This window comes from Spironucleus salmonicida, chromosome 3, assembly GCF_000497125.1.
Source record: "Spironucleus salmonicida strain ATCC 50377 chromosome 3, whole genome shotgun sequence".
Classification (NCBI taxonomy): Eukaryota; Fornicata; order Diplomonadida; family Hexamitidae; genus Spironucleus; species Spironucleus salmonicida.
The window spans coordinates 680,783-707,615 of record NC_090598.1 but is presented as its reverse complement, the minus strand read 5'-3'; the positions used below and the strand labels follow the sequence as shown (position 1 = coordinate 707,615).

The 26,833-nt window shown below is 35.6% G+C and overlaps 20 protein-coding genes across 20 annotated transcripts; 13 read left to right on the top strand and 7 right to left on the bottom strand. All coding sequences in view use genetic code 6, as the record gives it.

Annotated features, from left to right (window-relative positions):
• Window positions 1-477: 477 nt before the first annotated feature.
• On the top strand, window positions 478-996 carry SS50377_22690 (uncharacterized protein; the record flags this gene model as incomplete). Its single annotated transcript, XM_067906574.1, has 1 exon — window positions 478-996. The coding sequence occupies one exon, from the start codon at window positions 478-480 to the stop codon at window positions 994-996; it is 519 nt and encodes a 172-aa protein (XP_067765842.1).
• Window positions 997-1,001: 5 nt separating this feature from the next.
• On the bottom strand, window positions 1,002-1,217 carry SS50377_22689 (LSM domain-containing protein; the record flags this gene model as incomplete). Its single annotated transcript, XM_067906573.1, has 1 exon — window positions 1,002-1,217. The coding sequence occupies one exon, from the start codon at window positions 1,215-1,217 to the stop codon at window positions 1,002-1,004; it is 216 nt and encodes a 71-aa protein (XP_067765841.1).
• Window positions 1,218-1,264: 47 nt separating this feature from the next.
• On the top strand, window positions 1,265-1,501 carry SS50377_22688 (uncharacterized protein; the record flags this gene model as incomplete). The annotated part of the gene is made up of 1 exon (XM_067906572.1): window positions 1,265-1,501. One exon carries the CDS (start codon window positions 1,265-1,267, stop codon window positions 1,499-1,501), a length of 237 nt encoding a protein of 78 aa, XP_067765840.1.
• A 25-nt stretch (window positions 1,502-1,526) lies between these two features.
• SS50377_22687 (Bifunctional phosphopantothenoylcysteine decarboxylase-phosphopantothenate synthase) lies at window positions 1,527-2,723 on the top strand (the record flags this gene model as incomplete). Its single annotated transcript, XM_067906571.1, has 1 exon — window positions 1,527-2,723. The coding sequence occupies one exon, from the start codon at window positions 1,527-1,529 to the stop codon at window positions 2,721-2,723; it is 1,197 nt and encodes a 398-aa protein (XP_067765839.1).
• Window positions 2,724-2,736: 13 nt separating this feature from the next.
• On the bottom strand, window positions 2,737-3,882 carry SS50377_22686 (uncharacterized protein; the record flags this gene model as incomplete). Its single annotated transcript, XM_067906570.1, has 1 exon — window positions 2,737-3,882. The coding sequence occupies one exon, from the start codon at window positions 3,880-3,882 to the stop codon at window positions 2,737-2,739; it is 1,146 nt and encodes a 381-aa protein (XP_067765838.1).
• Window positions 3,883-4,408: 526 nt separating this feature from the next.
• Window positions 4,409-4,879, top strand: SS50377_22685 (uncharacterized protein; the record flags this gene model as incomplete). The annotated part of the gene is made up of 1 exon (XM_067906569.1): window positions 4,409-4,879. One exon carries the CDS (start codon window positions 4,409-4,411, stop codon window positions 4,877-4,879), a length of 471 nt encoding a protein of 156 aa, XP_067765837.1.
• Window positions 4,880-5,636: 757 nt separating this feature from the next.
• SS50377_22684 (uncharacterized protein) lies at window positions 5,637-8,162 on the top strand (the record flags this gene model as incomplete). Its single annotated transcript, XM_067906568.1, has 1 exon — window positions 5,637-8,162. The coding sequence occupies one exon, from the start codon at window positions 5,637-5,639 to the stop codon at window positions 8,160-8,162; it is 2,526 nt and encodes an 841-aa protein (XP_067765836.1).
• A 505-nt stretch (window positions 8,163-8,667) lies between these two features.
• Window positions 8,668-9,924, bottom strand: SS50377_22683 (Sulfite exporter TauE-SafE; the record flags this gene model as incomplete). Its single annotated transcript, XM_067906567.1, has 1 exon — window positions 8,668-9,924. One exon carries the CDS (start codon window positions 9,922-9,924, stop codon window positions 8,668-8,670), a length of 1,257 nt encoding a protein of 418 aa, XP_067765835.1.
• A 317-nt stretch (window positions 9,925-10,241) lies between these two features.
• Window positions 10,242-11,513, bottom strand: SS50377_22682 (Selenocystathionine beta-lyase / Cystathionine beta-lyase; the record flags this gene model as incomplete). The annotated part of the gene is made up of 1 exon (XM_067906566.1): window positions 10,242-11,513. The coding sequence occupies one exon, from the start codon at window positions 11,511-11,513 to the stop codon at window positions 10,242-10,244; it is 1,272 nt and encodes a 423-aa protein (XP_067765834.1).
• A 630-nt stretch (window positions 11,514-12,143) lies between these two features.
• SS50377_22681 (uncharacterized protein) lies at window positions 12,144-13,109 on the top strand (the record flags this gene model as incomplete). Its single annotated transcript, XM_067906565.1, has 1 exon — window positions 12,144-13,109. The coding sequence occupies one exon, from the start codon at window positions 12,144-12,146 to the stop codon at window positions 13,107-13,109; it is 966 nt and encodes a 321-aa protein (XP_067765833.1).
• Window positions 13,110-13,445: 336 nt separating this feature from the next.
• SS50377_22680 (MRNA cap guanine-N7 methyltransferase) lies at window positions 13,446-14,639 on the top strand (the record flags this gene model as incomplete). The annotated part of the gene is made up of 1 exon (XM_067906564.1): window positions 13,446-14,639. The coding sequence occupies one exon, from the start codon at window positions 13,446-13,448 to the stop codon at window positions 14,637-14,639; it is 1,194 nt and encodes a 397-aa protein (XP_067765832.1).
• A 50-nt stretch (window positions 14,640-14,689) lies between these two features.
• On the top strand, window positions 14,690-16,021 carry SS50377_22679 (Ubiquitin carboxyl-terminal hydrolase; the record flags this gene model as incomplete). The annotated part of the gene is made up of 1 exon (XM_067906563.1): window positions 14,690-16,021. One exon carries the CDS (start codon window positions 14,690-14,692, stop codon window positions 16,019-16,021), a length of 1,332 nt encoding a protein of 443 aa, XP_067765831.1.
• A 589-nt stretch (window positions 16,022-16,610) lies between these two features.
• On the top strand, window positions 16,611-16,787 carry SS50377_22678 (Transmembrane domain-containing protein; the record flags this gene model as incomplete). Its single annotated transcript, XM_067906562.1, has 1 exon — window positions 16,611-16,787. The coding sequence occupies one exon, from the start codon at window positions 16,611-16,613 to the stop codon at window positions 16,785-16,787; it is 177 nt and encodes a 58-aa protein (XP_067765830.1).
• Window positions 16,788-17,905: 1,118 nt separating this feature from the next.
• Window positions 17,906-19,462, top strand: SS50377_22677 (uncharacterized protein; the record flags this gene model as incomplete). Its single annotated transcript, XM_067906561.1, has 1 exon — window positions 17,906-19,462. One exon carries the CDS (start codon window positions 17,906-17,908, stop codon window positions 19,460-19,462), a length of 1,557 nt encoding a protein of 518 aa, XP_067765829.1.
• Window positions 19,463-20,076: 614 nt separating this feature from the next.
• Window positions 20,077-20,280, bottom strand: SS50377_22676 (uncharacterized protein; the record flags this gene model as incomplete). Its single annotated transcript, XM_067906560.1, has 1 exon — window positions 20,077-20,280. One exon carries the CDS (start codon window positions 20,278-20,280, stop codon window positions 20,077-20,079), a length of 204 nt encoding a protein of 67 aa, XP_067765828.1.
• A 309-nt stretch (window positions 20,281-20,589) lies between these two features.
• SS50377_22675 (Pyruvate-flavodoxin oxidoreductase 5) lies at window positions 20,590-23,733 on the top strand (the record flags this gene model as incomplete). The annotated part of the gene is made up of 1 exon (XM_067906559.1): window positions 20,590-23,733. One exon carries the CDS (start codon window positions 20,590-20,592, stop codon window positions 23,731-23,733), a length of 3,144 nt encoding a protein of 1,047 aa, XP_067765827.1.
• Window positions 23,734-23,972: 239 nt separating this feature from the next.
• On the bottom strand, window positions 23,973-24,206 carry SS50377_22674 (uncharacterized protein; the record flags this gene model as incomplete). The annotated part of the gene is made up of 1 exon (XM_067906558.1): window positions 23,973-24,206. The coding sequence occupies one exon, from the start codon at window positions 24,204-24,206 to the stop codon at window positions 23,973-23,975; it is 234 nt and encodes a 77-aa protein (XP_067765826.1).
• Window positions 24,207-24,466: 260 nt separating this feature from the next.
• On the bottom strand, window positions 24,467-25,135 carry SS50377_22673 (uncharacterized protein; the record flags this gene model as incomplete). The annotated part of the gene is made up of 1 exon (XM_067906557.1): window positions 24,467-25,135. The coding sequence occupies one exon, from the start codon at window positions 25,133-25,135 to the stop codon at window positions 24,467-24,469; it is 669 nt and encodes a 222-aa protein (XP_067765825.1).
• A 154-nt stretch (window positions 25,136-25,289) lies between these two features.
• Window positions 25,290-26,039, top strand: SS50377_22672 (uncharacterized protein; the record flags this gene model as incomplete). The annotated part of the gene is made up of 1 exon (XM_067906556.1): window positions 25,290-26,039. One exon carries the CDS (start codon window positions 25,290-25,292, stop codon window positions 26,037-26,039), a length of 750 nt encoding a protein of 249 aa, XP_067765824.1.
• A 93-nt stretch (window positions 26,040-26,132) lies between these two features.
• SS50377_22671 (uncharacterized protein) lies at window positions 26,133-26,684 on the top strand (the record flags this gene model as incomplete). The annotated part of the gene is made up of 1 exon (XM_067906555.1): window positions 26,133-26,684. The coding sequence occupies one exon, from the start codon at window positions 26,133-26,135 to the stop codon at window positions 26,682-26,684; it is 552 nt and encodes a 183-aa protein (XP_067765823.1).
• Between the last annotated feature and the right edge of the window lie 149 nt (window positions 26,685-26,833).

Genomic DNA, 26,833 nt, shown 5'->3' with positions numbered 1-26,833 from the left:
CATGCTGCTAAATTATAATTCTCCGTCAGGCGGTTCGACAGGTATGCAGTTCCCATCGAGACCAATTTCATGATAAGACTAGGGGTAGTCCAAAATCAAAGCAACCAATTGTGTACCGATAGCCAATTTTTTTGCATCCTCTTGCGCCTGTTCCACCATACGCCCAGGTGGACCCGTGCCCGTGACCTTCCACGGCCAGTTTGCCGTACCCGGACTGGGAGTTACTCGGCGTGCTAGCAGCGAAGGTGCTCGCATGCTATTTTCGAAGGAGCACTGCTAGGGCTGACGCATTCCTCCGCTAGGGAACCTAGCCAGCTTTGATACGGTTAGCCAGAAAACATAGTCATGACGCAGGAGTGAGGGGTCCTGATGCAGCCATTCCAGCAGGGTCAGACGGCCACTTGTGCTTCATGAGCCGAGAAGACAACACGCGGGATAAAGTTCCCGTTGTTGCCCTTCCTAGATCGGCCACTCCAAATGAGCTTGCTGTACAAGACCATCCGGCTCGAGCTTCGGCCGACCTCCCCACAACTGGAGGTGCAGGTTACCAGGTTTTTTTCCGATGGCGTCCTCACGATCCCGACAGATGACGGGGACCTCGGCTTCGTCCTGGCTGGCCCTGAAGCGGAGTGTGCGCTGATCGTGTTCAGTGGCCAGTACCAGGACTCGTGGAACCTGGCGCACCAGGAGATTGTAAGACTATCCGGGGTCCAGCGTACGGCTGCCGTGCTGGACATCTCCCCGCGCAAGGGCGCCAGGTTTGTGAGCCGCGAGGCAGTGGAGGACTACGCGGCGCAGAACGGGGTCACGTACTATAGCTGTCAGGAGATGTCGCGCAACTCACTCAGGAACCTGCTGTGCGAATTTGTGGTGAACGAGGACGAGGCGGCGGCGGTTCCCTACGCCCTCTTCGGTTCCCTGGCACTTGGGTTCGCAGCTGTGTTCCTGGGCCTGTACCTTTTCGTGCAGCATAATATGCCCGTGCGGGCGAAGTGAGGAATTCAGTCACACGAGACGCTCGTGATGGCGTTGCCTCGCACCACCGCGCTGGGCATGCGCTTCCCCTTATCGTTCGTGCAGTCGTGCATTGTGGCGTTGAGGAAGGGGTCCACATCCTGCAGCTCTCCATCGATCCAGCCGCCCCCGTGCAGCGAGAGGTGTACACGATGCCCTAGGAAGTTCTGCAGCTGCGGCTTCTCGGCGTACTTGTGAGGCATTTTTGGTCTAGCGCTACTCAGTACATAATAAGCCGACTCCGCTCCGAATGCCCCCGAATCGGTCCTCACAGCTCTTGTGCGGCCTGGCCGTACTCCGGAAGGTACGTTTCGCCAATGCTACCGCCAGGCCGCCCCGCCAGGCCACTCTGTCCCACTGCATCGCCTGCGAGCTCGGAGCTGGCGGGGACAGCTTCCGGGACGACACCCCCCAGGCGTCATGCAGTGCATGCTACTCCCCTGAGGAGATACGTTATGCGCTGCTGCGAGCGGGCTTGCATGAGTGAGTTGTCCTTCCGCACTCCGCTTCAAATGGACTTCTCTCCTTGCCACTCCGTGCTGGCAGGCAAGACGGTGCTCCTGGGAGTCACGGGATCCATCGCGGCGTACAAGGCTGCCGATATCGCATCTTCTCTGCAGAAGCTTGGGGTCACCACGCATGCGGTTCTTACGGCCGCAGCGCAGGAATTCATCACGCCGTTGACCCTGCAGACGCTCACCCGCAACAGGGTCATCACCCAGCAGTTTGACATCGGCGTGGAGATGAATGTGGAGCATGTGGCACTCGCCAAGGCCGCGGATCTGCTCCTCATCGCCCCAGCCACCGCCAATGTCATCGCGAAGCTCGCCCACGGCCTCTGCGACGACTTTTTAAGCACAACTGCACTCGCTACCAGAGCGCAGCTGGTGGTCTGCCCCGCTATGAACACAAACATGCTTGAACACCCCGCCACCTAGCAAAACCTGTCCATCCTTCGCGGGAGGGGCGCCGTCGTAGTTGCGAGCTAGACAGGCATGCTTGCCTGCGGAGATGTAGGAGATGGCAAGCTGGCGCCAGTGCAGCTAATCGTGGACCGAGTCGCGGCGCTGCTCCTCGGGGGCACCTCTCTTGCAGGGAAGACTGTAGTCGTTAGCGCCGGCCCGACTTTGGAGGACTTCGATCCCTTCCGCTTCCTGAGCAACAACTCCTCGGGGAAGATGGGTCGCGATATCGCGCGTGCCTGCGAGATGCTGGGCGCACGCGTGCACCTGGTGGCCGCCGAGAGCTACCCAGGCTTCGGCGGCGTGTGGACGAAAACGCGCTCAGCGGCGGACATGCATGCCGCGCTGATGGCGGACTTCCCGGTGGCGGACTTCGTGTTCATGGCAGCGGCCGTGAGCGACTTCTCCCCGGTGCGCAGCGACAGGAAGCTAAAGAAGACGGAGGAGGCTGCAGAGATGCGCAGGACGCGAGACATCCTGGCCGAGATGGGGGCCGCTAAGACGCACCAGGTGTTGTGCGGCTTCGCGGCAGAGACCGAGAACCTCCGCGCCTACGGGGAGGACAAGCTGCGCCGCAAAAACCTGGACTTCATCGCAGTGAACCAGATCGGCGGAGCGGTCGGCTTCCAGAGCAGTAGCAACGAGATCATGCTCCTGGACCGACTTGGTGGCGAGCACCACAGCGGGGTGATGGACAAACTTGATATTGCGAGGTGGCTGGTGCAGATCGTCACCGCGGCGAAGTGATGGAGGGATTCACTCAAAGGACCTGGTAGTCGGCGTCCACGTTATCGTGGATCTCGTACGTCTCGGGGGCGTGCTGTGGCTCCTCCTGGTACTGCTGCTCGTAACCGTCGTGGGAGGCAACGGGTTCAGCCTGCATCTCCTCCGTCTCGGGTTGCTCGTACGTCTCCTGCTCTTGCTCTTAAAGCTGGATCGGGGCCTTGTCCTCCTACGCCTTTGCCTCAGCAGCGAGCTGTTGCTCCTCCTGTTACCGTTTGAGGTCTTCCTCCTCCAGTCGCAGCCGCTCGGCCTCCTTGAAGGCCTCCTCCTCAGCGAGCCTCTGCTTCTCGTCCGCCAGCTTCAGCCTCTGCGTATCTGCGAAGTTTGGCAGGATCGGCGCCGCCACCGGCTCGGGCTGCACCAGCTACTTCTTGGCCATGTTTGGGGAGAGTTTGAGCGTATCAAATAGGTACTTCGTGCTCAGGTCCTCCACGTCGAACGTCTGCGCGTAGGAGTTTAGCTACTTCAGCTTCTCGAAGAAGGCCTGGATCTCGCTGATGTCCGAGATGAGCGAGTAGAACTGCTTCTCCTGCTTCAGGATGTTGCCGTAGGCCGTCTGGAGCTTGTTCAGGTAGTCTATGCCTGTGTTTTCGCACGTGTTGGAGTCCACATTGCTCTGCTTGCTGAGACCGTTAACGACCGTAATTTGCTGCTTCTCCTTGTCCTGCAGCTTCTTCAGCAGCTCCTCCACTTTCTGGCTGGGCTCCAGATTGTAGAGGTTCTGCGTGTCCCTCACCGCCTGTTGCGTCTTTGCGAGGGCACCCTTCGCGCTGGTAAACTTCTTCAGCGATGCCTGGCTCGTCTTGAGAACCTTGCCGTAGACCTTGCTGTTGGCCTTCAGGAGCAGCTGGACCTGCTTGATGTGGTGCTGGAACGGCTTGTCGAACTTGTGGATCTGCTGGTATGTGGTTGACTCCAGGTGGTACTTGGCCTCGTAGTACACGTTGAACTTGGAGTCCTTGGGGATCCTCTTGTGCAGCTTGGAGAAGGCCTTGGACTGCTGCTGCGACTGCTTGGACATGATCTCCAGCATCTACGCCTGGACCCCTTGCTCACTGATTTTGTCGGTGCAGCTCTTCGCTAGCTGCGCTATCTTGGTCATGTTGGGTTCAGTTTCCGTCATTTTTTGTGGAGTGGGAATAGCTACTGCGCGGCCTTATATAGTATTTGTGGCAGCCTAATTTACCGTCTACAATCTTTATATTTGCATTCTAAATTATACCAAATCTCAGTTGTAGCGCCAAAACAAAACCTGGGAGCGGGATTATTTTGCTATGGGGGGTATGCATCCGCATATCGGGTTGAATATATTTTACAAAAAAACTCTCGAGAATAGCTATTATGTCCCTATTGCGGGAGGTTTCGTCCACACTCCAAATTTAGTTTTACCCGAAACAGACGGCAGATGCAGCCAGATTCGGCGTCGCGGTGGGCCCGACAGTGCCTATAAGGGTGTGCCCATGCGCTGCCTGCTATCAGCATCGAAAATTGTGCGCTTCTGCGGAACGAAGCAAGCTAGCAGAGTACGGAGGTCCGCCACCTTCCACCTGACCTAGCAGAGGCTTCGCTATAGTTCATCAACAAGTTCTCCGTATACACCCCTCCAGTAACTAAAATTTCACTCCAGGCAAAGCATCCTGCAGCCAACAATGCAGGCGACCACCCAACCCAGCAGGAACTACGAGCTCAGGTGGATAGCGAGCCCCGCGACTCATCAGAGCAGGACCGGGGATATTTACGGTACAGTAGATCGCAAGCTTCTAACACCTATCGTAGCGCGGAGCAGCGCATTTTCAAACAAAATTCTAATAACGGTTAGAACTTCAGCCTATCTTGTTGTTGATAGGGATCCTACTTTTGGCTCTAAGCACGACTACGCCCTAACTATAACGTTACTGGCCAGTAAAAATATCACTGTAGTTTCAGTTAAGTTTGGTGAAACTGGTAAGAGAGGCAGATCAGTTATGGAGTTAAAAAACTTAATTGAAATATTCACTATCCACAAATAATAAAAACTTATGTTGAAGCTAAACGCTGCTTCTCTTTATAGGAAACTATTTATTGATTTTCAAGTATTTTATCTTATACGGTATAATATATAATATATATATTTTAATTGAATTTACCCAATTGTATACTATTAAATGCCTATTATTAAATAATATTAAACATATAAATTACGCCCACAAAAGCTTATTCTCAAAGAAGCGAAAACACAACTACCTCCTCTGACTGTGATGTACAACTATCAAACACCCATCCGCTACTTGCATCCCTATAACTCCATTCAACATGTCCAGTTCATTTTTTGTAACTAAATTGCGCTATACCATCTAAAGCTGCAAAGATGAGGGTAGAACAGCTCTACTTAAAGCCTTTAACGGGCTTTTATGACTAAAAGTCCTTAAAGTGATATAAGCATTTAGAACTATACTGACTATAAGAACATCAAAAATATGAAAGTCTTCAAATGACCCAAACAACCGATTAGCACACAAAACAAATCATACCCTTATAAACGACCAAAATGACACTGCTGGCGCGCAAGCCGCCCAGGACTTTACCAAGACAAATCTGGGATGTCGCTATAGGGATCTGGACGGTGTGATGAAAATGGAGTTTTGGGACTATTTCAGCTAAAAAGTGCAAAATACCTCTGGTGCAGTTTGGGAGCAACTAGCTACGCCGAATGCGTTTCCCGTCGAATTTATTTTATAAATAATTAATTATACTGTATAATAATGCTAATTAAATATTTCGAAAATATGTCAAGTAAAATAGTCAATTGAGTTTGCTAATTTTGTTTATTTATCTTATATCAGAAGCTGAGCATTATATACTAAATGGTGTAAATTATTACTAATAAGCAATTTTAAAATGAATATAGATTATGATAGTAGCGTTGTAGATTATTGCGGAAAGACTGTCTAGTTGAGTAAAGTTGAGAAGGAAATAATTATCCTGAATCCTTGTTAGGTATAATTCAATAATTAGATGTTAAAAGAAAGCTTAGATCTTAGGGAGTTTAGGGCTATCTAGATTGTAGATAATGATCATTGCCTAATTGATTATTCTACTATCTTGCCACAATCTTTACCTATAATATTTTTAAACTGTAATATTTATTAAAGATTATGTTTTTTTGGCCAAGCTTTATTACGTTGTTTCAAAGTTCTAGTAATTCAAAACAAAAGCTAAGTTGACCTAGGCTTAACCAACGCAGCTATCTGCGAAATTAATAATGTAGCTTAAATAGCCATAACTAAAGCCTTAAGTATCTAAACACTGCTGATTAATGGCATTACTCTTATTTTTAATTAGAACTTCTGTATTAATGACGGCAAGGTATTCACTCAGTATCCTATTCAACCAGTATCTATTACTTTATCCAATTCTTAGTTATCTAAATTTCCGGACAACTTTTTAAACTACTGTAACTTTATTAGGTGTGATGACTCCTCATAGGAAAACTCAAATCGAGTATTATCAAATATGTGTCATGGAGCTATATTACATCTAGGTGAAATTATAAATTATACATTTATTTAATCAACCGAAGATATCTATTTTTAAAAAGCAGAAAATATTAGTATAATAAGTAATGAACCGTTTCTGATATACTTTCAAAACTTTAAAACAATTGAAATATAAGAAAAATATTAAATATTATATACGCCAATTTTATTGTTTTAGAGCAGTTTTAACGGTGTAATTATTGTTAAAGATAAAGTAGAAAGTTTTCAATTAGTTGGATTGGAAAGATAATCTCATTTTATCTAGTAATTGGACATAAATTTCGCTCAAATCAATTAGATGTTATTTCCATCTATAATGAGTATAGATTCTATTACAATTCTGGGAAGTCGTGTTTAAAGTGTTATTTTTGGTTCAGATCCTATTTAATAAATTGTTTACGATAATATTTATACAGCCTTAAATTAGTTTCGTAATCTTCGTAAAGTCAACATATGTTGTCACTATCCATGTCCTAATGTAGGTAATAGGTTTGAAGAGATTAAAGAAATAAAAATCGGTGAGAATATTGACAGATTGATTGAGCTTTCAATCACAGACTATCATGTTGAAAAATTAGAAATTTTATGCCCTGTTGAAAGTTATGAGCTCGAGAATACCAAAATACACAACTTTTTATATGCTTATCCTGATCAATTTAGACGTCTGACCATTAAATAAAAAGAGTAAGAACTATCATAGGAAGAATAAAAATATAAAGAAAATATAGGAAACGATTCTTATTTAGTAAATCAGCTGATAAATTGTAGTAGTCTTGAATATCTCATTCTAGAATATATATTTATAAGCTGCATATAGGTAGATATTATTTTTAATGCTTTGTGCATATTTGATCCAAAATTAGTTATTATAAATAATATAAATAAGTTGATGATACCTGAACATATTTATATTTAGAAATAGAACAAATTTACTTAAATTGGTTATTTGTAAGTCATTAATAGGAAGCAAAATAATATGGTTAGCTTAAGTTATTACAATTAAAGTCTTAAAAATCTGAATTTAACAGCATCCACTACCTCATTGGAACTGTGTCAGTCAAGCGTGAAATCTTACACATAGTCCCAGCTATAAAATTTGAATACTTTAAATCTCAGTAATACAGATTGTCAAATAATTTATGATGCGAAAAATATTAAACATTTAATATTGAATAAAATTGATACCGAAATTCCGATTACATCTAAACTTATTTCTCTTAATCTATATAGGTGTAATATAAATTTTAATATTTAATTAAATGATAACCTATTAATATTGAAAGAAATCATTATTGGTGCTAGTTGTTTTTAAAAAGAGTCATTGGGTAATATATATACCCTGCTATCTCATTTACCTCTTTTAGAAGTCTTAAAAATTTAAGGGTTTATGGAGTAACTTAAGAATAACTATATTGAACTTTATTTGTCTCCTTCTTTAGTGGTATTGCACTTAATAGATATAGCAGTTAGAACTTTATATGTAACGACATTGCCAAATCTGAAGAGTCTTAAACTTTGTGATCTCCAAGTCACTAACTCAATCTATACCGTGATAAAGACTAGAAGCATCACCAATATTTACATTAAGTATGTATACATTGCTGTGTCCCCATACTAGCTGGAGTCCCTCTTTCTGCGATCTTTCACGATTAGAGAGAATCTGAAATTCTACATCTTAGCTAAAGCGTACTGCTATTATCTCTGCAAAAAAGGGACAGTGTACGCTCTGGCACCAAGGGAAAGCTGGGAACCAATCTCATCAGATGATTAATTTGTATGTGACCGCGAGGTTTCCCTGCCGTATGCCCTCACGATTTATATCAATTTCGCATAATTCCCGTATAAGTTGAGACGCAATGCCGCACTAGGTAGCGCATCCAGAGAGTGAGATTTATCGCTTTCAATTCCTGGAAATTTTTTATCATGTGATTTTTAGCATCATTTCAGTACCAGTTAAAGCGGAAATGCAAATTCTACGATAAAAGCATTCCGAGCCGTCGCTTCGGTGCCGAACTGGTTTTGTGACTGTGTTTGAAATAGTGACTAGCTGAAATTTCACTTTGAATTTGATTTTCCACTTTAATTTTTAAATATAATTAATTAATGCAGGAATTTTCATTCTTAAGTTGCAAAAATTAGACAACAAACGTGCCAAAATTTTAGTTCACGTTAAATTATTTCCTCTGCTAACCGTCTTTCAGCCCAAATAGCAAAATAAAACAACGACCATATACAGCAAATCTCTAAATTGCTACAAAGCCGACGAATTTATGCGTTTCTGCACAAGCGGCCGTATCGATGTTAGCCAGCGACTTCTAGGTAACATGCTAATCGGCTTAAATTTTGCATCCCACTTCTTTTGTTGTATCAGCTGAAAATCTCCAAAATGCTCCTCATGCATTGCAGAAGTTTCGGAAACTTGGGACGACGCCAGTTTTCACCATTTCGATGATCTCCTTCACTAGTTGAACCATGATTACGACGCAAGAAACGACCATTGTGCAACCCATCGCCAGCTGGATCACGGCGGTGCTTTTCACAACTTTGATGATCTTATCGCTGAGGAAATAGCCTCCAGGGAAGCCTACTACAAGCATGAGCATGAATACCCAGCTATACGAAATATCGACTTGACCCTGCACCCAGTACTGCATCAGGCTTGCCAGGCTAGTAAAAGCGATCATGGCACCACTGACATTTCGTGTAGCTAGAGGGGGGACACCCATGGAGATGAACATCGGGTTCTTAACTAAACCACCTCCCAACCCGAAAGCAGCTGCTACTACACCAGCGACGATGCTTATTCCTACAAACCGTCCGTAGAAACTCCAAAATCCATATGGGGGATTGATGTCAGCATTAAGAAGAAGTTTTTAGTTTTTAGCTACAGATCGTTATGTAAGTAAATAATTAATGAATGTAGCTAGCATAGCGACAACTAGGTTAAGTGTTAGTAGAACCCAATATACAGTCTTACAAGTAGGAACAATCGAGCGGCCTATGGTCAATCCAAGCTGAACTAAATAGAAAAACACGAAATTAAACAGCCTAGGAATGTTAATCTGACGTAAGTGGCCAAGTTTTGTAACTTTCGGTTCTTCCTCTTCAAATATTGCGTCTGATGAAAGTAGTGGCTAGCTTATATTTGTTGAAGTAGGAAGAGGTAAATTATCTTCAGCTTAAAGTTTTATCTCGTTGTGCTATTTTTCTTGTTTGAATTTCTTTAAATCCTCTTTTAGCTTCTGAACGCCCTTTTTAATCATTGTAAACGATTGATAAATGAGGAAGATTACCTCGCAAATTAAAAGTGCCCATTGAGGTAGTACACCATTAACCATGGCACCAGCTATTCCACCTAGCACAACAGCGTTCTCAGTGAGAAAAATTAAGTCCCATGCAATTCTTGGAGTTCCTTATGGAGTCTTCTGCCATATATTATAACAGAATAAAATAAATGATCCCGAGAAGATGACTAGTTTTGAAAGTGGAATTGCCACATGAACGCCAGAGCCAAAAGCAATAAGTACTGAGGTGTAGATTCCACCGCCTCCTATACCACCTGCGGAAGCTATTATAGAAAAAATAAAGAAAGAAATGCAGGAAATTACTTCTCCTGTTATTGAAATATTAGGAACCAACTAAAAGAACATTTTACTTGAAGTGAAACGTCTAATTTATTAATTATTTTAATATATAAATAACATAAATTATTATGGTTTAATGTATTTATTGATAGTAACAAACCTCATTTTCGTTTTTTAATTAGTTATTGTATCATAAATTTATTTTAAGAATTATCTATGAAAGAAATTACGATAAGACATACTCGATACTCTAGGAAATTAAGTAATTATTCTCTGTAGTAATATATTTAGTAAATAAAGCTAAAAATATAATTATTACTATCTTTTAGTATTTAGCATTATTATTAATATTATAATATATATTAAGAACAAAACGATCACTCTCATTTTAACTATAATTTTTAATATCCCTTGAATAGCTTGTCAAGTGCATCAGCTAGAAGTTTTTTAGGGCTTCCACAGTTGATTCTCATATAGATATGATCAGGACATTTACAGAAATCGTTGCCTCTTTACAAATAGACTCCTTAATCAACGCACCATTATTCTGCATCAATTGTAGAAGTAAAATATTTACCAAAATCTATCCATAAAACAGTAGTGGATGGAGGTAAATATGTCCAAAGATTAGGCATATTCTTCTCAAAATATGAATAACACATCCTCAGATTGCTTGAAATATGGAATTTAAACTATTCTAAATAATCATCGCATTACGTATATGCAGCTTCCATAGCTACCAACCCAAATACATTAGATGTTGTCATGTGCATTTTTTCCTACTCAAGACGGAATTTAGTTTAAAGTTCGGGATCTTTTGTAAATGCTAGAGACATATGAAGGCCTGCAATATTGAATGATTTAGATGCAGCATAAAAAGTAAATATATTTTTCTAAGCAAGAGTCATTAAAGGAACATGCTTAGCAGGTGAAAATACAAGGTCTGACCATATTTCATCAAATAGGATTGCAACGTTGTACTTTTAACAAATTTCTACTATTCTAATCATATCAGCCTTAGGAAGTACTGTGCCAGTTGGGTTATGAGGAGAAGAAAATAAGAAAGCTTTAGAGGTTTTGATCTATTCTTCAAACTACTAAAAATTAAACTCAAATCCTGTGGATGTTTTAGTCATATGACAGAGGTTCATTTTGTACCCACCAACTTCAACAATATGATAGAATGGTGGATATTCTGGATGCATCATGCAAACAGCGTCACCTGGGTTTACTACGCATCTTAGTGCAAGCGCAACAGCTGGCACTACTCCTGGAGTAAAGAACATATCCTCCTAGTTTAGTTGCATATTATGATGGCGCTAATAGTAATCTTATACTGACTTAATCAATTCAGCTGAGTATCTAGTATATCCGTGAATTGGATGATCCAGCCTCTTTTATATAGCTCTTTATATTGGTGCAGGTACAGTTACTTCAAAATCTGCAGTTCCTAGTGAAATAAGTGTAGGATTCTTGAAAGTATCTCTAGGTACTTCAATTTTAATAGAGTTAGTACCTGAACGATCAATGTCTATTTCGAAGTCATATTTCTCAGGATTATTAAATTCAATCTTCTTTGTACTAAATTAAGCTTACTTAGAGATTTAGGTAGTCTACTGAGGGGTTTCTAATGATGTCTGAGTACCTGATCCCATTTATAGGAAAAGTGTAAAGGGAATATTTTCGTATTTCTATTCTAATAAATTAACCTATGGAAAAATTAAAAATATGAAGTTAACAAGATATTTATTATTATTTTTCAATGTGATTATTTAATTTAAATCACAAATCTGCATATTTTCAAGCATAAATCAAATATACAGTCTGAATTAAATATTCATAAAATCTATAATTTTAATAACTTCTTCTACTCATATATTAAATTGTTTTATATATACATTTATATACTTTCATGATAAATTTAACAAGACATATAACATAAACTTATGATATTAATTTGTAATAATAGTGGAGTAGTTAAAATACAAATTACAAAGTATGAATAGGGAAAATAGATAGATTGATGAAATAGAAAATATAGATTTTTACAATAATATGAATATAAGTAACTTTTAAGAAATAAAATATTAGATATATTTATTAAGATATAAAATCAATTTTTATAAAAATTGATATTACTTAAATACTAAAAATAATTAAAATCTCATATATAATAAAGATATATTATACATAAATGAAAACTAGGTATTTATAATTAATTTAAATATAATAATATATATTACTAATTTAACACATTTTTCTTTTCCTTTTCAAATCTAAGTAAAATGGCGTCTCTAACTTCCTAGATACATGAGCTTACTATAAAGATATAATTAACATTGAATCAATAAACTTAATAAGCAAAACTTATTAACATTTTATCTAAATCGTCGGAACATTTGTAAAAATAATTATCTAAAACTAAAAATACTGTAACTTCAAATGATTAAATAGGTTAATATATTAGTGCTCGTGAAGCTGTGGAGTAGCTTAATGGTGCTAACTTTTCTGAATTCGTTAAAGAGTTGGAAAAATTCATCAAGCAATCTTTCTCTGAATTGAAAAATTTACAAAAATAGAACAAAAAATCTGAAGATTTGGTTTAAAAAGCTTAGAAAAAGCTTACTTAATAAGTTGTTGTACTTGAAAAATTAGAGAACTAAATAATTAAGCTTGCTGAAGATCCAAAAATTGAATCTATTAAAACCCAAAAAGAAAGTAAAGAGATCGAAGTAAATGCATGCAAAGATATGTTAGCTTAATAACAACTTTCTCTCTAAGATTTTGAGAAATCTTTCTACGAGTAGTTAGAAGCCATGCTTTTACAAATTACCGAATATGAGAAATAGATTATTTTGATATTATCTGATACATAAAATTTGACTTAGTACCAGTCAAAAATGCTCGAAATAAACTAATTTGCAGAAGGAATGGATGTAAAGGGGATGGCGTTAGAGATGACAAGAAGTCTATGTGATAGTAAAGAAGTTGACGAAAAATCTTCCAAATAAGAAGAGAAACCTATCAAATAAGAGGAATAAATTAAGGAAGAAGTAAAAGTTGAAGAAAAGAAGGACAAAAAATCGAAGAAGAATAAACACAATAAGCAAGAGATCAAAAATGAAATTGCTGATGAGAAAGTAGAAGAAACTTTTGAAAAAGTTAAAGAACCGTCTGATAAGGTTAAAGAACAATCTGTAATTGAAGAGCAGGAAGTCGCTGAAGCCATCAAAGCTGAGGATTTAGAGTGAACTGCTTATATTACTATGTAATACATAAACTACTAATTTAGATATAGTTATACAAAGAATTTACTCTATATGAATCGATAAACTCTTAGATATTTAACTTAGGCTAAATAAAATAATGATTATCTTTTACTCATATAACATATTGTAAATCATATTCAATATACAGTATTATGGAGACACAATAAATTTATACTTTATCCTTTAAATATTTAGTAAGAAGTGTAGAATTTACTCTTAGAATTAATATAAAAATTATGATTACAAACTAATATAATCATTATTTTTATTTGGATACTATTATTATATACTAATTAATAAATTTAACTTTTACTAAAAATGTCAATCGCATAGATGTATGCTAAAATTGCCAACGCTGGTACAGGATCCGAACGTGAAGCATCTAAAATTTTACCTATTCGAGATTTTAATAATTGGGCGAAATCAGCCCTTATAAACCTAGCTATCAAATAACTTAAAGGGTCTAATTTTACTGTTTTAGACATCGCCTGCGGGAAAGGAGGTGATCTAAACAAATATAAATAAGGAAAAATTAGTTATTATACTGGTGTAGATATAACATTAGAAAGTCTGGTTGAAGCCATGAGACGATACAACGGAAACGTTGTTAAAAATGCGAATTCTATCTACTAGGCAGATTTCCTATGGGCAGATTTCTTTTAGAAAGAAGTATATAAATTTATTAAACCCACAATTAAGTTCAACATTATTTCGTGCATGTTCGCACTCCATTATGCATTTTAGACCCGAGAACAGGCCATGACAATGTTCAGAAATGTTTCCCAACTTATTTCAGCTAATGGTATTTTCATAGCAGTTTTCCCCTCGAAATCAACTATTCTTGCACGTTTAGAGAACAATGGCTACGTTCATGGTTAGAAAACACCAATTCCACCTCTACAAAACAAGCTTTACACGCTTCAGTTCACATAGCCTCACCCACGCCTACGTGATAATGAATTTGGTCAGGGATACGATTTTCAGCTAGCCGAAGCAGTAGAAAAAACTACGGAGTACTTGATAGACATGCGTGATTTACGCGATGTTTTACTCGAAAATTCGCTTGAAATTCGGCATGAATTTCCTTCGTTAGAAGCACTTTTTGCTTCAAACTTAATCCCAGGAGATTCTCTCCGTAAATTTCCGCGAGCGATGGCTCGATCAGCGCGAGTACTACATCGTATTAATAATTTTAAAAGTGAAATTGATGAAGAGAATTTCTGGGAAAATCTGGAAGAAGAAGTTGTTATTGGTGCGAAAAAGGATGAAAAAGTTCCAGATATCGTCGATTTAAAGCAGATTCCTGAAGTCTATTTAGAAGTTATTAATTTATATCAAGCAGTTATGATATGCAAAAAGGGTGGATCTGATGGCTAAATTGTTAGAAAGAACGACCGAGCAGAACCAAGGAGGATCGGAGATTTAGTCAATTTGATGGATCGCGACATTGACTTAGAAGGATTGCGTGAAAGTTTATAGGGGCGTATGTGGGAGCCGTATGTTGATGAATGAGGGTTAGATTGGTGTGAAAATATATAATGTAATTATTTTAATATAATAATATGTACAATCAGAGTAACTATAGAATACCATAGTGCATATCATATATAAAATAAAATAAAAAATGGAATTTGAATTAATTTTTTAACTCAAAATTACTAAATAAATTTTTCTACTTAACCTGCAGTTTCAAAGTCTATTAACCGGCATATAGAAATATTTTCAACAACTTCCCAACCATACGAACCCACGAAGCCGTCCTTTCTTCAATTTTCAGAATGCCTGGTGTCAAGAACCTAGGCAACACATGTTACCTGTCATCTGCAATTCAAGTGCTTGCTAATGCGTCTAACATTAAATTCCCAGAAACTGCACTTTCAAGCGAATTATAGCGCTTCCGAACAAGTCAACAGGCCTTCGACCCACACGAGATCAAGGAAATGTTATGTTTAGATAATAAATAATTCACAGGATTTGATTAGCAGGACGCAAACGAAGCACTGCTAAACCTTATAAATATATGCGGTCTGGAAAATTAGTTTTTATTCAACTGGACCATTTCTAGTATATGCGAATCCTGTGGAAGGTATCAATAAACTAATAATTAAGATATATAAATAGTGTTATATAAAAATCTATTTATAGACGACCAAATTAACGAATTTTTCAGCGAAGAGCGCGTCTGTGAGTGTGGAAAGCCAGTAACTCTAAAACTGAGCCAGTTCACACCCCCTAAATAGCTACTCGTTTTAGTGTAGAAGCAGAACATACAAGGTTGTAGTAAAATAAAATTCCAAAATAATCTATCCATTTATAATTATGAATTTAAGTTAAATAGTGCAATTTATCATCAAGGGAGTGATACTAGCGGCCATTATACAGCTGCTATTCGTACTAAATCAGGGGATTTCCTCTGCAATGACGTACATACGCAGAACCAGACCATACACCGCGGTTCACCTAACATTTGTACCGTAAGCTACGAGCTGATTGACCGGTCGAAGATCCGTGTACTTGATTTATAGTCACCTTGCGAGCTCTTGAAGCTCGATAAAATGCCATTTTTGCAGCACCTTTCCATTGTCGGTCAGTTCGCGATAATAGATAGTTATCCAGTTGGCTTAAAATCGCTATCTTTACGCTACGCAGGCCTTGTAGAACTCCCAGATCTAAGCACATCGCCATTAGCACTTTTAGATGTGTCAAATAATAAATTGAAGACCCTGCGACCTCCAAAATCTCTGCGCGTTCTGAACATCTCTTTTAATCGTATAAAGGTGCTACCGGACATGCGGCAATTTCTTAATTTATGTGTTCTGGACTGTCGGGGGCTAAATCTTTAGTACAACTATGAGTATTTGGTCCCTGAACAGATTCAGATTATGAAAATCTGAGCATAGTGATAGTTTCTTGTGAGTTAATAACAAGAAACATTGTGGTTATTCCTTAGTAATTAAAATGTGTTATTATTATAATTTTAATATAATAGTAGCTAGTGTCAAATTAAAATAATTTATAATAATAACATACATTAATATAGAATATTTAATCTTTCCTTTTTACATAATGTCTGTAGCTGAAAAACTACATGAACGCAACATGCAATAGTTCACTTCCAGCTCCCTCAAATCAGCATTTCTAGCGCAGTTTATACTCAATATTTTAGCAATTTCTTACGCTGCAAAACGCTTCACAGATAATTTTTAAACTACTGCAATTATCTTATAAATTGCACTTAAATTTCTATTTTCCACTTCATTCAAGGACTTTAGGAGTGGAAAATCGAATTTGAAGTTCATGCAAAACTATTGTCTTTCGGCTTTTTTGGCAGCTGCTCATTTTGTAGTTTTGCTCAATATAATCGACCGAAATTTCCAAAATAATTCGGTTTTTCACTCCTTCTTGGTCTGTCTTAATTTAGGACTTTGCCAGAATGATTTTTTGGCTCATTTTGGGCTAAAAATGAAGGCGTCTTTTTACAAAATGCTGAAGAATTAGAGTATTTTGGGGCGGTACTGCAGAATTGCATTTGCATAAGGGTCTGCGATAACCATTTTATTCTGTTATTTTGCAGCTAAGAGGCAACTTGTCGTGGGAGTTATTTTTGGAGAAATATGCGTCAGAATGGTGTTTTTAGCATATGTGTTTTTAGTGGAGTGAAAATATTGTATAAAATGATTATTATATTATTATAACATTTAATTTATGAATGAATATAATATATTTTAATGGATTTTAAATGAAAAGGAATGGTGAGGTGTAATATCAAGATAGATAGTTCTATTTTTTATAATAATGAGTATTAATAGACGATAAAATAATGCAAATCATTAAAAATTAGAATAGTTTAAAAAGTAGCATAAATAAGTTCTTAAGTTGATTTGGACGATTTTAAAGAAATTGCTTATTAGGACGAATAAAATTAGTGGATAATAATTATATTAATACTTTAATAAGTAATACACATTATAAATTGTAACTAGCGCTAGTAAAGCGATTTCATAGAGAAAATATTCATAATTACATCTTAAAAAGGCAGTTTAATGATACTTGCTTATACACTACTCATTGGTATATATTAGATCTAATCTTTATGGTTCAACATTTTAAAACACTTATTAACAACGCTAGAGACTTTATGTTTATGTTTAAGTTAGAATAATTTTGATTGTGCAATTAATTTAATAGGTGTAGAAATAAGTAAGAAGATTTTAGTTTTGTAGATTTTAATTAAAATTAATATCATTATGATGATAAATGTAGTAAATTTTAGTATACAAAGTACGAATATTGGAGTTTGTTTAATATTAAATGTTGTAAGTAGATAATCTTATATAGGTGATATTAACTACAATGCTAATATTATTTTTTAATTTGTCAATAAAATTACCTACAGTAAAAATTTATAATTACAAGGATTGATGGCAACTAAAATTAGTACTCAATTCTTACAAAGTATATATTTTACTATATATTAATTTGTGCTAGTAATCCAAAATGTAATCTTAACCTTTTGAAAAAATTTTACACATTTATAACCATCATATATTTATTATAATTTAACTATTGTAAAAATACTAATAATTGATATATTTAATATAATGATGTATAATATTGATGGTTGAATTTTGCCAAAATATACACTGATTCAATAACATTTAATATTAACATATAGATTTTATACTTTTTTACATTTATACATTTTCAATATTTATGTGAAATATAAATATCTGAAGTTTGTTTTAAAAATGATAATAGTGTTATTTTTTACGTGTTAAATGGATTCCTCTCGCGTTATTATAAACCCATAGACTAATATTGTGATTCTCATTACAATGCCTGCCAATGACCTAAAAATTAGTGAATTAGCAAGCTGTGAGGCTCAAACCAACTAAACGGCTGTATACGAGGTTTAAATCGGCTCAATATTGTTCAGATCGAATTTTGAGTTCTACAATGCATTTACTGCAGTTAATATATCGTTATATCCTTAAGATGGTTAAAGTGCCTCTGATGCCGCTAAATTTGTTTTAGCCTCGTATAAAATTACTTTTTTGAATGATAATCTTATACAAAGTGGCGCAGTAGGCTAGTTGTTAGAAACTTACTATAACTATAATGAATGTGTGCTCAACCCTGAGATCCAATTTACGACATATAAAAGCATACAGCCCACAATATAAGTCAACCCAAACTGCATTATTAGCACGACTGGCGACCCATTTTATACCTCCACTCTTAATGATAGTTTTCTCTATAATGGCTCAATTGCACAATCTGCATTTGATTTCCTAAAAATCACCTTCGAATCGATGAACTGTGGAGCTGGAACTCTTGAAGAACAACAAAGGTGTAGTTAGGCCACGGTGACCATTTCATCTAGCAACTTCATTGCCTTCAAGCTGCTAATATCGATACCTAGAAAAATATCCACCTAGAATGTCTTTATCGACCCCTATGGGAAGGAGTAGAACTAAAGCGTAGAGATTCCGTTTAATTTAGTATTTGTAGTAGAGATCTAACATAGAATCACATCAGGTGACTGCATCACATCTTCCCATCTGTCGTTTTCGAACAATGTGGTACACGTTTAGCAAACACCTGGAGTGGCTTGCCCGTTTTAAGAGTTCTTTAAAAGAGAGTACTGGATAGCAGTGTAAGATAAAAGTGGGTACACTTTTTAACTTTAATTTCATTCTAATACATCTTTTGATCTGGATATGTTTGTATCTTGCGATACATGGGAAATTTCAGAGTTTGATAGCTTTGCCGATTGCGCCACAAACCTTACAAATGTATCTTCCCATTTAGATAATATTGCTATGAGTGTTATCTATAAGGCCTGGAATAAAGATAACACCTATGTTGGTTCCTATATATTCGCATCTTCAATTATACCCGGAGGTGAGGTAGAACTAGTCTTGACATAAGGATAGCTTTGTATTAATATTGAATAGTAACTCTCATCAAGTAGAGCTTTTGCTGGAATAACTATCAAAATTGCAGATAGTTTGCAGCAATTTTAAGATGCTGATATGTCATTTTCCGAAGTAAATAATTTTTTATTTCCATCTGTGGATAACGTTTACTGCTATAGTGTAAATGCTACAGATGAACTGTTAATCAACTAGATAAGTTTTTATTAATTTTTTGGAGTAGTTTACGTTCTTGGTTACTAACTTTAAGTAACAAGCATAGACCCTTTAGTGTAATTTGCTGACTTTTGGTAGGGATGGGTATTATTAGTTGTTAGTTTTATTCTATCTCTATCATGGGTAATAGTAAGAGCATATCTAAAGAAAAAACTGGAGCGTTCCGTAATATGTTATTAGTGATATTTATTTAGATCTATATACTATTTATTGTTTAATGCATTAATTTAACTATACTTTATTACTATAATGTCAACTGATAAAAGGTCTTAGTCTTAATAATTATTCAGTATTTCAAAGAATAGTGATCTAAATCTGATGAATAACTTTGGTGAAAATAAAAATTATAATCAATAACATTGATAAACTTGAAATTAAATATAGTTCTAGCTTAATTTTTGCTAATTAGATAAATAAACTGCGTATCATTAAGAATTTTTTGTTTAATTTTAAAATAATAAAAAATGTTTATCATTGATACTTTATTATGATGGTACATTCTAAATGTCAATTATTGAAGTTCATTTACTTTACTATATGTTTATTATTATATTAATACTCTGTAATGAATTAATATTTAAATTATCAACATATTTTATACATATATTTTAAAGATTATCTATACATAATATATGGTATATTATACTCAAAATCAAGCATATTCACTATTTTTAGTGTATCATAACCTTTTCCAATAACTTTAGACATTTTAATTATGATGAACTTAAGTAAATTAGCTAATAGCAACATGTGATATATCTTATATTCTGATTTAAGCAAGATTATATTTAATAGTTTCACTCGTTAGCAGTGGGTGCCATTGATTGTTTACATACTGCCTCAAATGCGGATAGTGCATGTTTCATTTAATCTTCCTTCATTTCAATTCCATTCTTTGTTAAAAATTCTTTTATGTTAAATTTATCAAGAATAGGGATTTCTTCTGGCTTGAGTAGGAGCTTCATGAAATTAGTTTAGCTATCATTACTATTTGGGTCCATTCTTGTAAAACTACTATTGTATTATTACATAATAAAATGAATTAGTAATTTATATAGCAGTATCAAGTTTATGTAAAGATATTTATATACCAATTATACCATATATCTACTTAATTATTTCATAAAATTAAATACCTATGTGTATTAAATTCCATAAATTTTAGTTTAAATAGCATTATTAATTATAGTAGAGTTATAATGAATTATATAACTAATCATTTTGTATAGCTGTGAATAATTATGTATAATAGAATTTTTATATAATACTTTATTATTATATATTGAATATAATATTATGAGTTATACAAAATGATAACTGCTAATACTGTAACTTCATAAATCGCCTCTAAACTAGCGTAAACGCTTTTTGTATACCCTATTACACCATCTACAGCTGCTACTAAGACAGCAAGTATTCTAGCACCAGAAAAAACATTCTAAACCTCATCTGAACTTGCTTCTATAGCAGGAGTTCATGGAGCTGGTCATTACAAGCTTCCATCAGCTACCTTTACTGCTTCATAAGGTTTGCTTTTAATGCTTCCTTCTATTCTAAAAATGACAGGTGAGCGAGTTCCTGGTGTAATTCATGTAGCAGCAAGATCATTAGCCACTCATTCATTATCAATATAGGGAGACCACTAAGATATAGCTCAGCTATAAAACTCAGGAGCTATAATAATATCTTCAAAGGATGCGAAGTCATGCGAAATAGATGCTCTAGCTAGTTACCTTATTAGTGCTAAACTTTAATAGCCCGTTATTCATTTTTATGATGGATTCATAACCTCTGACGAACTTGTTAATCTTAAAAGTAGTAAAATTGACTTTGAAGGAATTTATGCTCATTTTTTAACTAAATTTAATATTTCTGGAAAACTAGAGAGTAAAAATGTAGGAATGATAGCAGGCTCTAATATTCATTTTTAAATGACAGAAGCATAAACATTTGAGGCTCGGGATTATTAAAATGAGATTTAAAAAGTATATGACTTTTTAGAAGATAAAATAGGAGTAAAATTAGGATTTTTTGAAGGCTGTGAGAAAACTAACAAAAATAAAATAGAACACTTAGTTGTTTCTACTGGTAGTAGTGTTGATAGTGTTAAATTTGCCGTTAAATAACATCCTGATGTAGATTATCTGGATATTAAACTTTTCAGACCATTTTAACATTAAAAATTAGCTAAAATACTATAACAATATAGAAATTTGAAAACTGTTACCATTTTAGATCGATATAGAGAAATTACGTCACCAGATACTGAAATATTATATTTGGATATGCTGAAAACAAAGGAAATACATCCTAGTAATTATAAAATTTTAGCAGGAGTATATGGTCTATCTGGAAAAGATTTTAGTTATAAAGACGTAGATTTAATTATCTAAAACGCAAAAACTTCGACTTTGAAGAATTTTACAGTAGGAATTAATGATGATCTTAATTTTACCAGCTTGAATTAATATTTTCAAGCTGATACAAAAAAATATAGTAATCCTGGATTAGCATTAAACGTGTTTTCAATTGCATCTGAAGGTCTTATTTCAGCTGTTTAGACGTTTTCCCAATCGCTTTCAGACGACTTTCCATTTATAGCACAAAGAGCCCACTATGATGCTAAAAAAGCAGGTGGAAACAACAGAACTGAGGTGAGATTTGGTAGTGAATACATACCCACTGGATTTGAAGGTGTTGTTGCCGTGAGCAACCTAACGCTGTTTGATAGAAATTCGTAAGAAATAGATCAAAAAATTCAGGAAGATGGATTTGTCATTGTAAACGGACCGTAAGATCTTGTTAAGAATGCTTTTAAGTCAACAAAAAACTGTAAAGTATACTGTGTGGATATGCAAGATTTAGATTTTAAAGTAAAATCGAATTTTCACTTCTTATTTTCAATAGCATTATGTATGGAAAAAGAAGGAAAACTTACATTTAATTAAACTAATTAGATAAAGCAGAATCTGAAACTCTAGCTAACAAACATTTCTTCTAAAAAACATATTAAGAATATTGATTAGCAGCTTCAATTTTTCGATAAATTAACTTAAAAAATATCTTATTTTGATTACCAAAAACCTACTGTTTAACCATAAAATCTGTAATAATTTTAGCCACAAAATTATAAAATCAGTGACGAAACACCCACATCCTACTTCAAAAACATGAGAAATGGCTTCAAGCACGCTACAAACAGAGAGAACAAACTTAATTTTGCAACTGCCATTCCAATCTGGGACGATAAAAAATGTATTTAGTGTGGAAAATGCGTTGCAGCGTGTCCTCATGCTTGTATCGAGGGATATTTGCTTACGGAGACCGAATTTATGAATTTCGAAAAATTGGCTAAAACTAAAATATCCCGCTAAAAAATCGGATAATATTACTATATTATTTAGTCTGCACCACGAGATTGCACTGGATGCACGATTTGCGAGCAAGTTTGCCCAACTAAAGCGTTGGATATGAAGCGAAATGTAGCAGAAACGAATTTGCATGAAAGTACTTTATTCGAGTTTGTTAATAATATATAATAAAAAACCGAATACAAAGAAAGAGTGCCGAAAACGAAGACCTTTACCGAAAAATCACTCCAGTTCATCGAATCGAACCTGAAATATCATTCCGCTTGTGCCGGCTGCGGCGAGACAGGTTACATCAACCTTCTGGCCAAAATTAACGACAAGCTGCCGGGCCTGAAAATGGGCATTATCCAGGGTACAGGCTGTCCACTGGCATACCTGGGGGATGTGAACGACCAGCCCTTCAAGCAGCAGATTTTCTGGAACAACTCGCTCTTCGAGGATACAGCGGAGGTTGCCATCGGGCTCGCAGCGGCCACGCGCATCCGCGGCGAGAAGACACCGATTTGGTCTATCTAAGGCGACGGGAGCGCCTACGACATCGACTTCGCGGGCATCGATGCGCTGGCGCGCAGCAGCGAGAACGTGAATTGCCTCGTACTGGACACGCACGGCTATTCTAACACGGGCGGCCAGAAGAGCGCCAGCTCGCCGCCGCAGGCGAAGATGGAGCTGGGGCACAATTTAGTCCAGAAGAACCTCGTACTGATGATGATGCATTACAAGAATGCATTCCTGGCGACAATCAGCAACAACGACGTGGTGAGGAGCGCGCGCGTTCTGCGGGCCGCGCAGGAATTCCCTGGACCCAGCTTGGTCATCGCGTACGCTCCATGCATTTCTCACGGGGTATCTGGTTTCAACAGTGTGAAACAGGAGAAGTTAGCGGTTGAAAGCGGCCTTTTCCCACTTGTTCAGTTCGATCCGCGAAAGCAGCGCGGAGAGCGTCTGGTGCTTGAAAGCACAAAGAAAATCAGTATCGCGGATATGGGCGAGAGACGGTTCGATGGAGCGGATTTTGAGGCACTTGATGGGCTGCTGCGGGAAAACGAGGAGGATATCCGGGGACTTTGTAAGGTGATGTGAGGTGAAATTGGTATTATTATATGATATTAAGTAGATATTGCTTAAAATGATAATTCCAATATAATTTGTCGCACGAATAATACGGGATATAATGGGTGTAAAATATATGATTTATTAGTAAGGGTGGCAGAAACATCGATTATGCGATTTTCTTTATAACAGTATAAAATAACTAGTGTATGACAAATATTTTTCAAAGGAAGCTTGCTATTGTTCATGTCACTCAGCTAAAATTTGGTTCAAAATAGGAAGAACTGTTTTAAAGTTTAGTCCTGCAGCTCATCTAACCATCGCTCTAATATGTTTCCGGTTACTTCAATCTATATTGTAGTCTGAAAAAGCTGTTATAGCTAGGGCATGAGGCTGGAAAAAGGTGGTTCAAATAGTTTTCTCGCAGAAGCAACTGGGGTACCTGGAAGGGATGTTTCTAGAACCCAAAACGCTATATGCTCCTTAAGATTCAAAGGTTCCATTTAAAGATTTACGGAATGGAAAATATACAATAGTATTAAATGTTGAAGTTGCATTAAAACTTTGAATGAAATAAATTACGTATATAGTTATAGTATATTGTCAAAATAAGTTTCTAAAAAGTATCTATACGAAATTTGATATATTATATATAAATAAATATAATATAGTGTATAATTCACAATGTAGCAAAATTAAACATGTTATTTAATATTTCTTTTACTAATTACACTTTGAATAAAATATTATATCAATAATTAATTCAATGGTTTTACTATAAATTCCGAAATTAGTTTACCATATCCATGATACGCTTCTGCTTTTCCTTAAATTTTATCTTTTAAAATTTCTCATGAAATTCAGACTGAGCCCTCTATTACTATATTTATTTATGAGTCTTAAATATTGAATTATTCTTTGCTAGCATTTCAACATCGTTCAAATAATGTATACTACCTTTTAACTGTACGTATTACTTTATTTATTTAAAATACTTTATAATAAAAGAAGAAATATGACCAAGATCGCCTTATTTCTTCAATGCTTTCGATCCAATCTAGTTGAACTCGTTCAGCTCATACTACCTTTCTAAAATTTCAATGGGAACAAAGTCTTCAAAAAGTTATTTAATTCGCATAATATCATCATGAATAACAATAGTATTTTCTCCAATTTTTCTTACTAGTTTACGATCATTAACAACATATGATTCAACAGTTTATAATTAAGTAATGTTCCTTATCGGTGACCTTATTGTTATGGCCCTTGAAATGGGTTAAGATTATGCTGTAGAAGAGTATTGTAAAAATTAATTACTAAGTTTTGTTGCTGTGGATAGGATTCGTGGAAGATTAACTGTTGACTAGGAGAATCCTATTCTATCCTTTTTATGATCTTACACATTTAAAATAATAGATGGTGATGATTTCATTTTTCATATTAATGTCCATGGTAACAATATAGTACAATATAATAGTAATGTGATGTGAGTAAACCTTACTACTTAAAATATTAAATTAGCGAGTGTTTAATCTTAAAAGATATTCATTTATATAAAATAATATAATAAAATATACTCATTTCAAATGTCAAGTATTACATTTAATTCTTCATCTGGTACGGTTTCACCTGCATACGAATTTGGTAACATGATGATATAGCTGGCGTAAAATATGAATTAATAGTTTGACAAATTGCCCTTATTACGCCATCCTGGTTAGTAAATTGAACAATAATAAATTGAATTTACACATTATATTCCATTAGTAACTTATCCATCTAAATAATAATTACTTGAGTTAGCCATTGAATGTTTCATGACAAAAGATTTAAAAAACCTTATATAATTATTCAGTGTTACTTCCTTTAATCCTAATATTATACGTAAAGATGATCTAAAATTTACATTAAAATTCTTTATAACGTAGTATACCACACATTTTTTGTAATCTAAATAAACATTTTCTGAGTTGCTAAATATAATAAATGTTTCAACTAATGCTATTTAATCCTAAATTGAATTAGATTTTATATTTTAATTACCAAAACTTGTTATCCCAACATAAGACGTGGAATATTATTTAATTTACATATAGATATCTTAGATGACTAACAATTTGATCTTTAATTCAGTTTCATAATAAATCATCCTATAATTAGAAAAAATATCAACATTAAAAAACAATTTAAACTTATTAGGAATTTACTATATATGCCGATTAAGTGGAGATGATGATATTCGATCGGAAGCTGAGGCGTTCTATATAAATTAAAAAGATATTTAGATTGTAGATTTACGAGTATAAGGATTATTATCAGTTTGTCTTTTAATTTGAATTTATTACATTATAGGATTAAAATTGATTTTAATCTAATTCTTTATATAAATTATATTAATACTGTATTTATTTAAGGGGTTAACACTAAAAATGTCTTAGTTTTAAGTTTTAATTACTCATCAAGATAGTTTTAATATTATTGAGAACGTAGTGTTTTGCAAATATTAGATTAAGAATTCAATACTTGATTACACATCTAATCTTTACAAAGCTAACGCAGATCCTTTTTTAAAAGAATTATTATTGTCTTATGGCATATTCAATAATAATTAGATTTAGTAATTATAATCAGAAGATTTATCCTATATCGTTCATAAAAATTTTATTTAGTTTCCACAAGAAAGTACTATTGTTATATTTATCAACGAATCAGATATATTATAAAGTAATTTATTTTAGTATAAGACTTCATTGATAGGATACTGTCACTATATAGAAAATTCTAAACAGAAAGGACTATTTATTGTAAAAGAAGATGCTATTTTATCTATTATGAGTTTTTTAGGTATAAGTGGAATTCATGATCAAAAATAAGTAATATTAAAATACCTACAAATAGATTGTAATCATTTAAAGGATCTTGGTTATACTGAACTTTGTTAAAAAATTTAGTAAAGAATTGATGAAATTATCCATGAGTGATCATAGTTATTACAATATGGTTATTGTATCTTTAGTTTTAATCTATACCCAAGTATAAAAAACTCTGCCTTTATATTTTCTAATATAACCTCGCGCTAGTTTAAATTCGCCATATAGCCAATAAAATATTAGTAGGCTAACAATAAAAA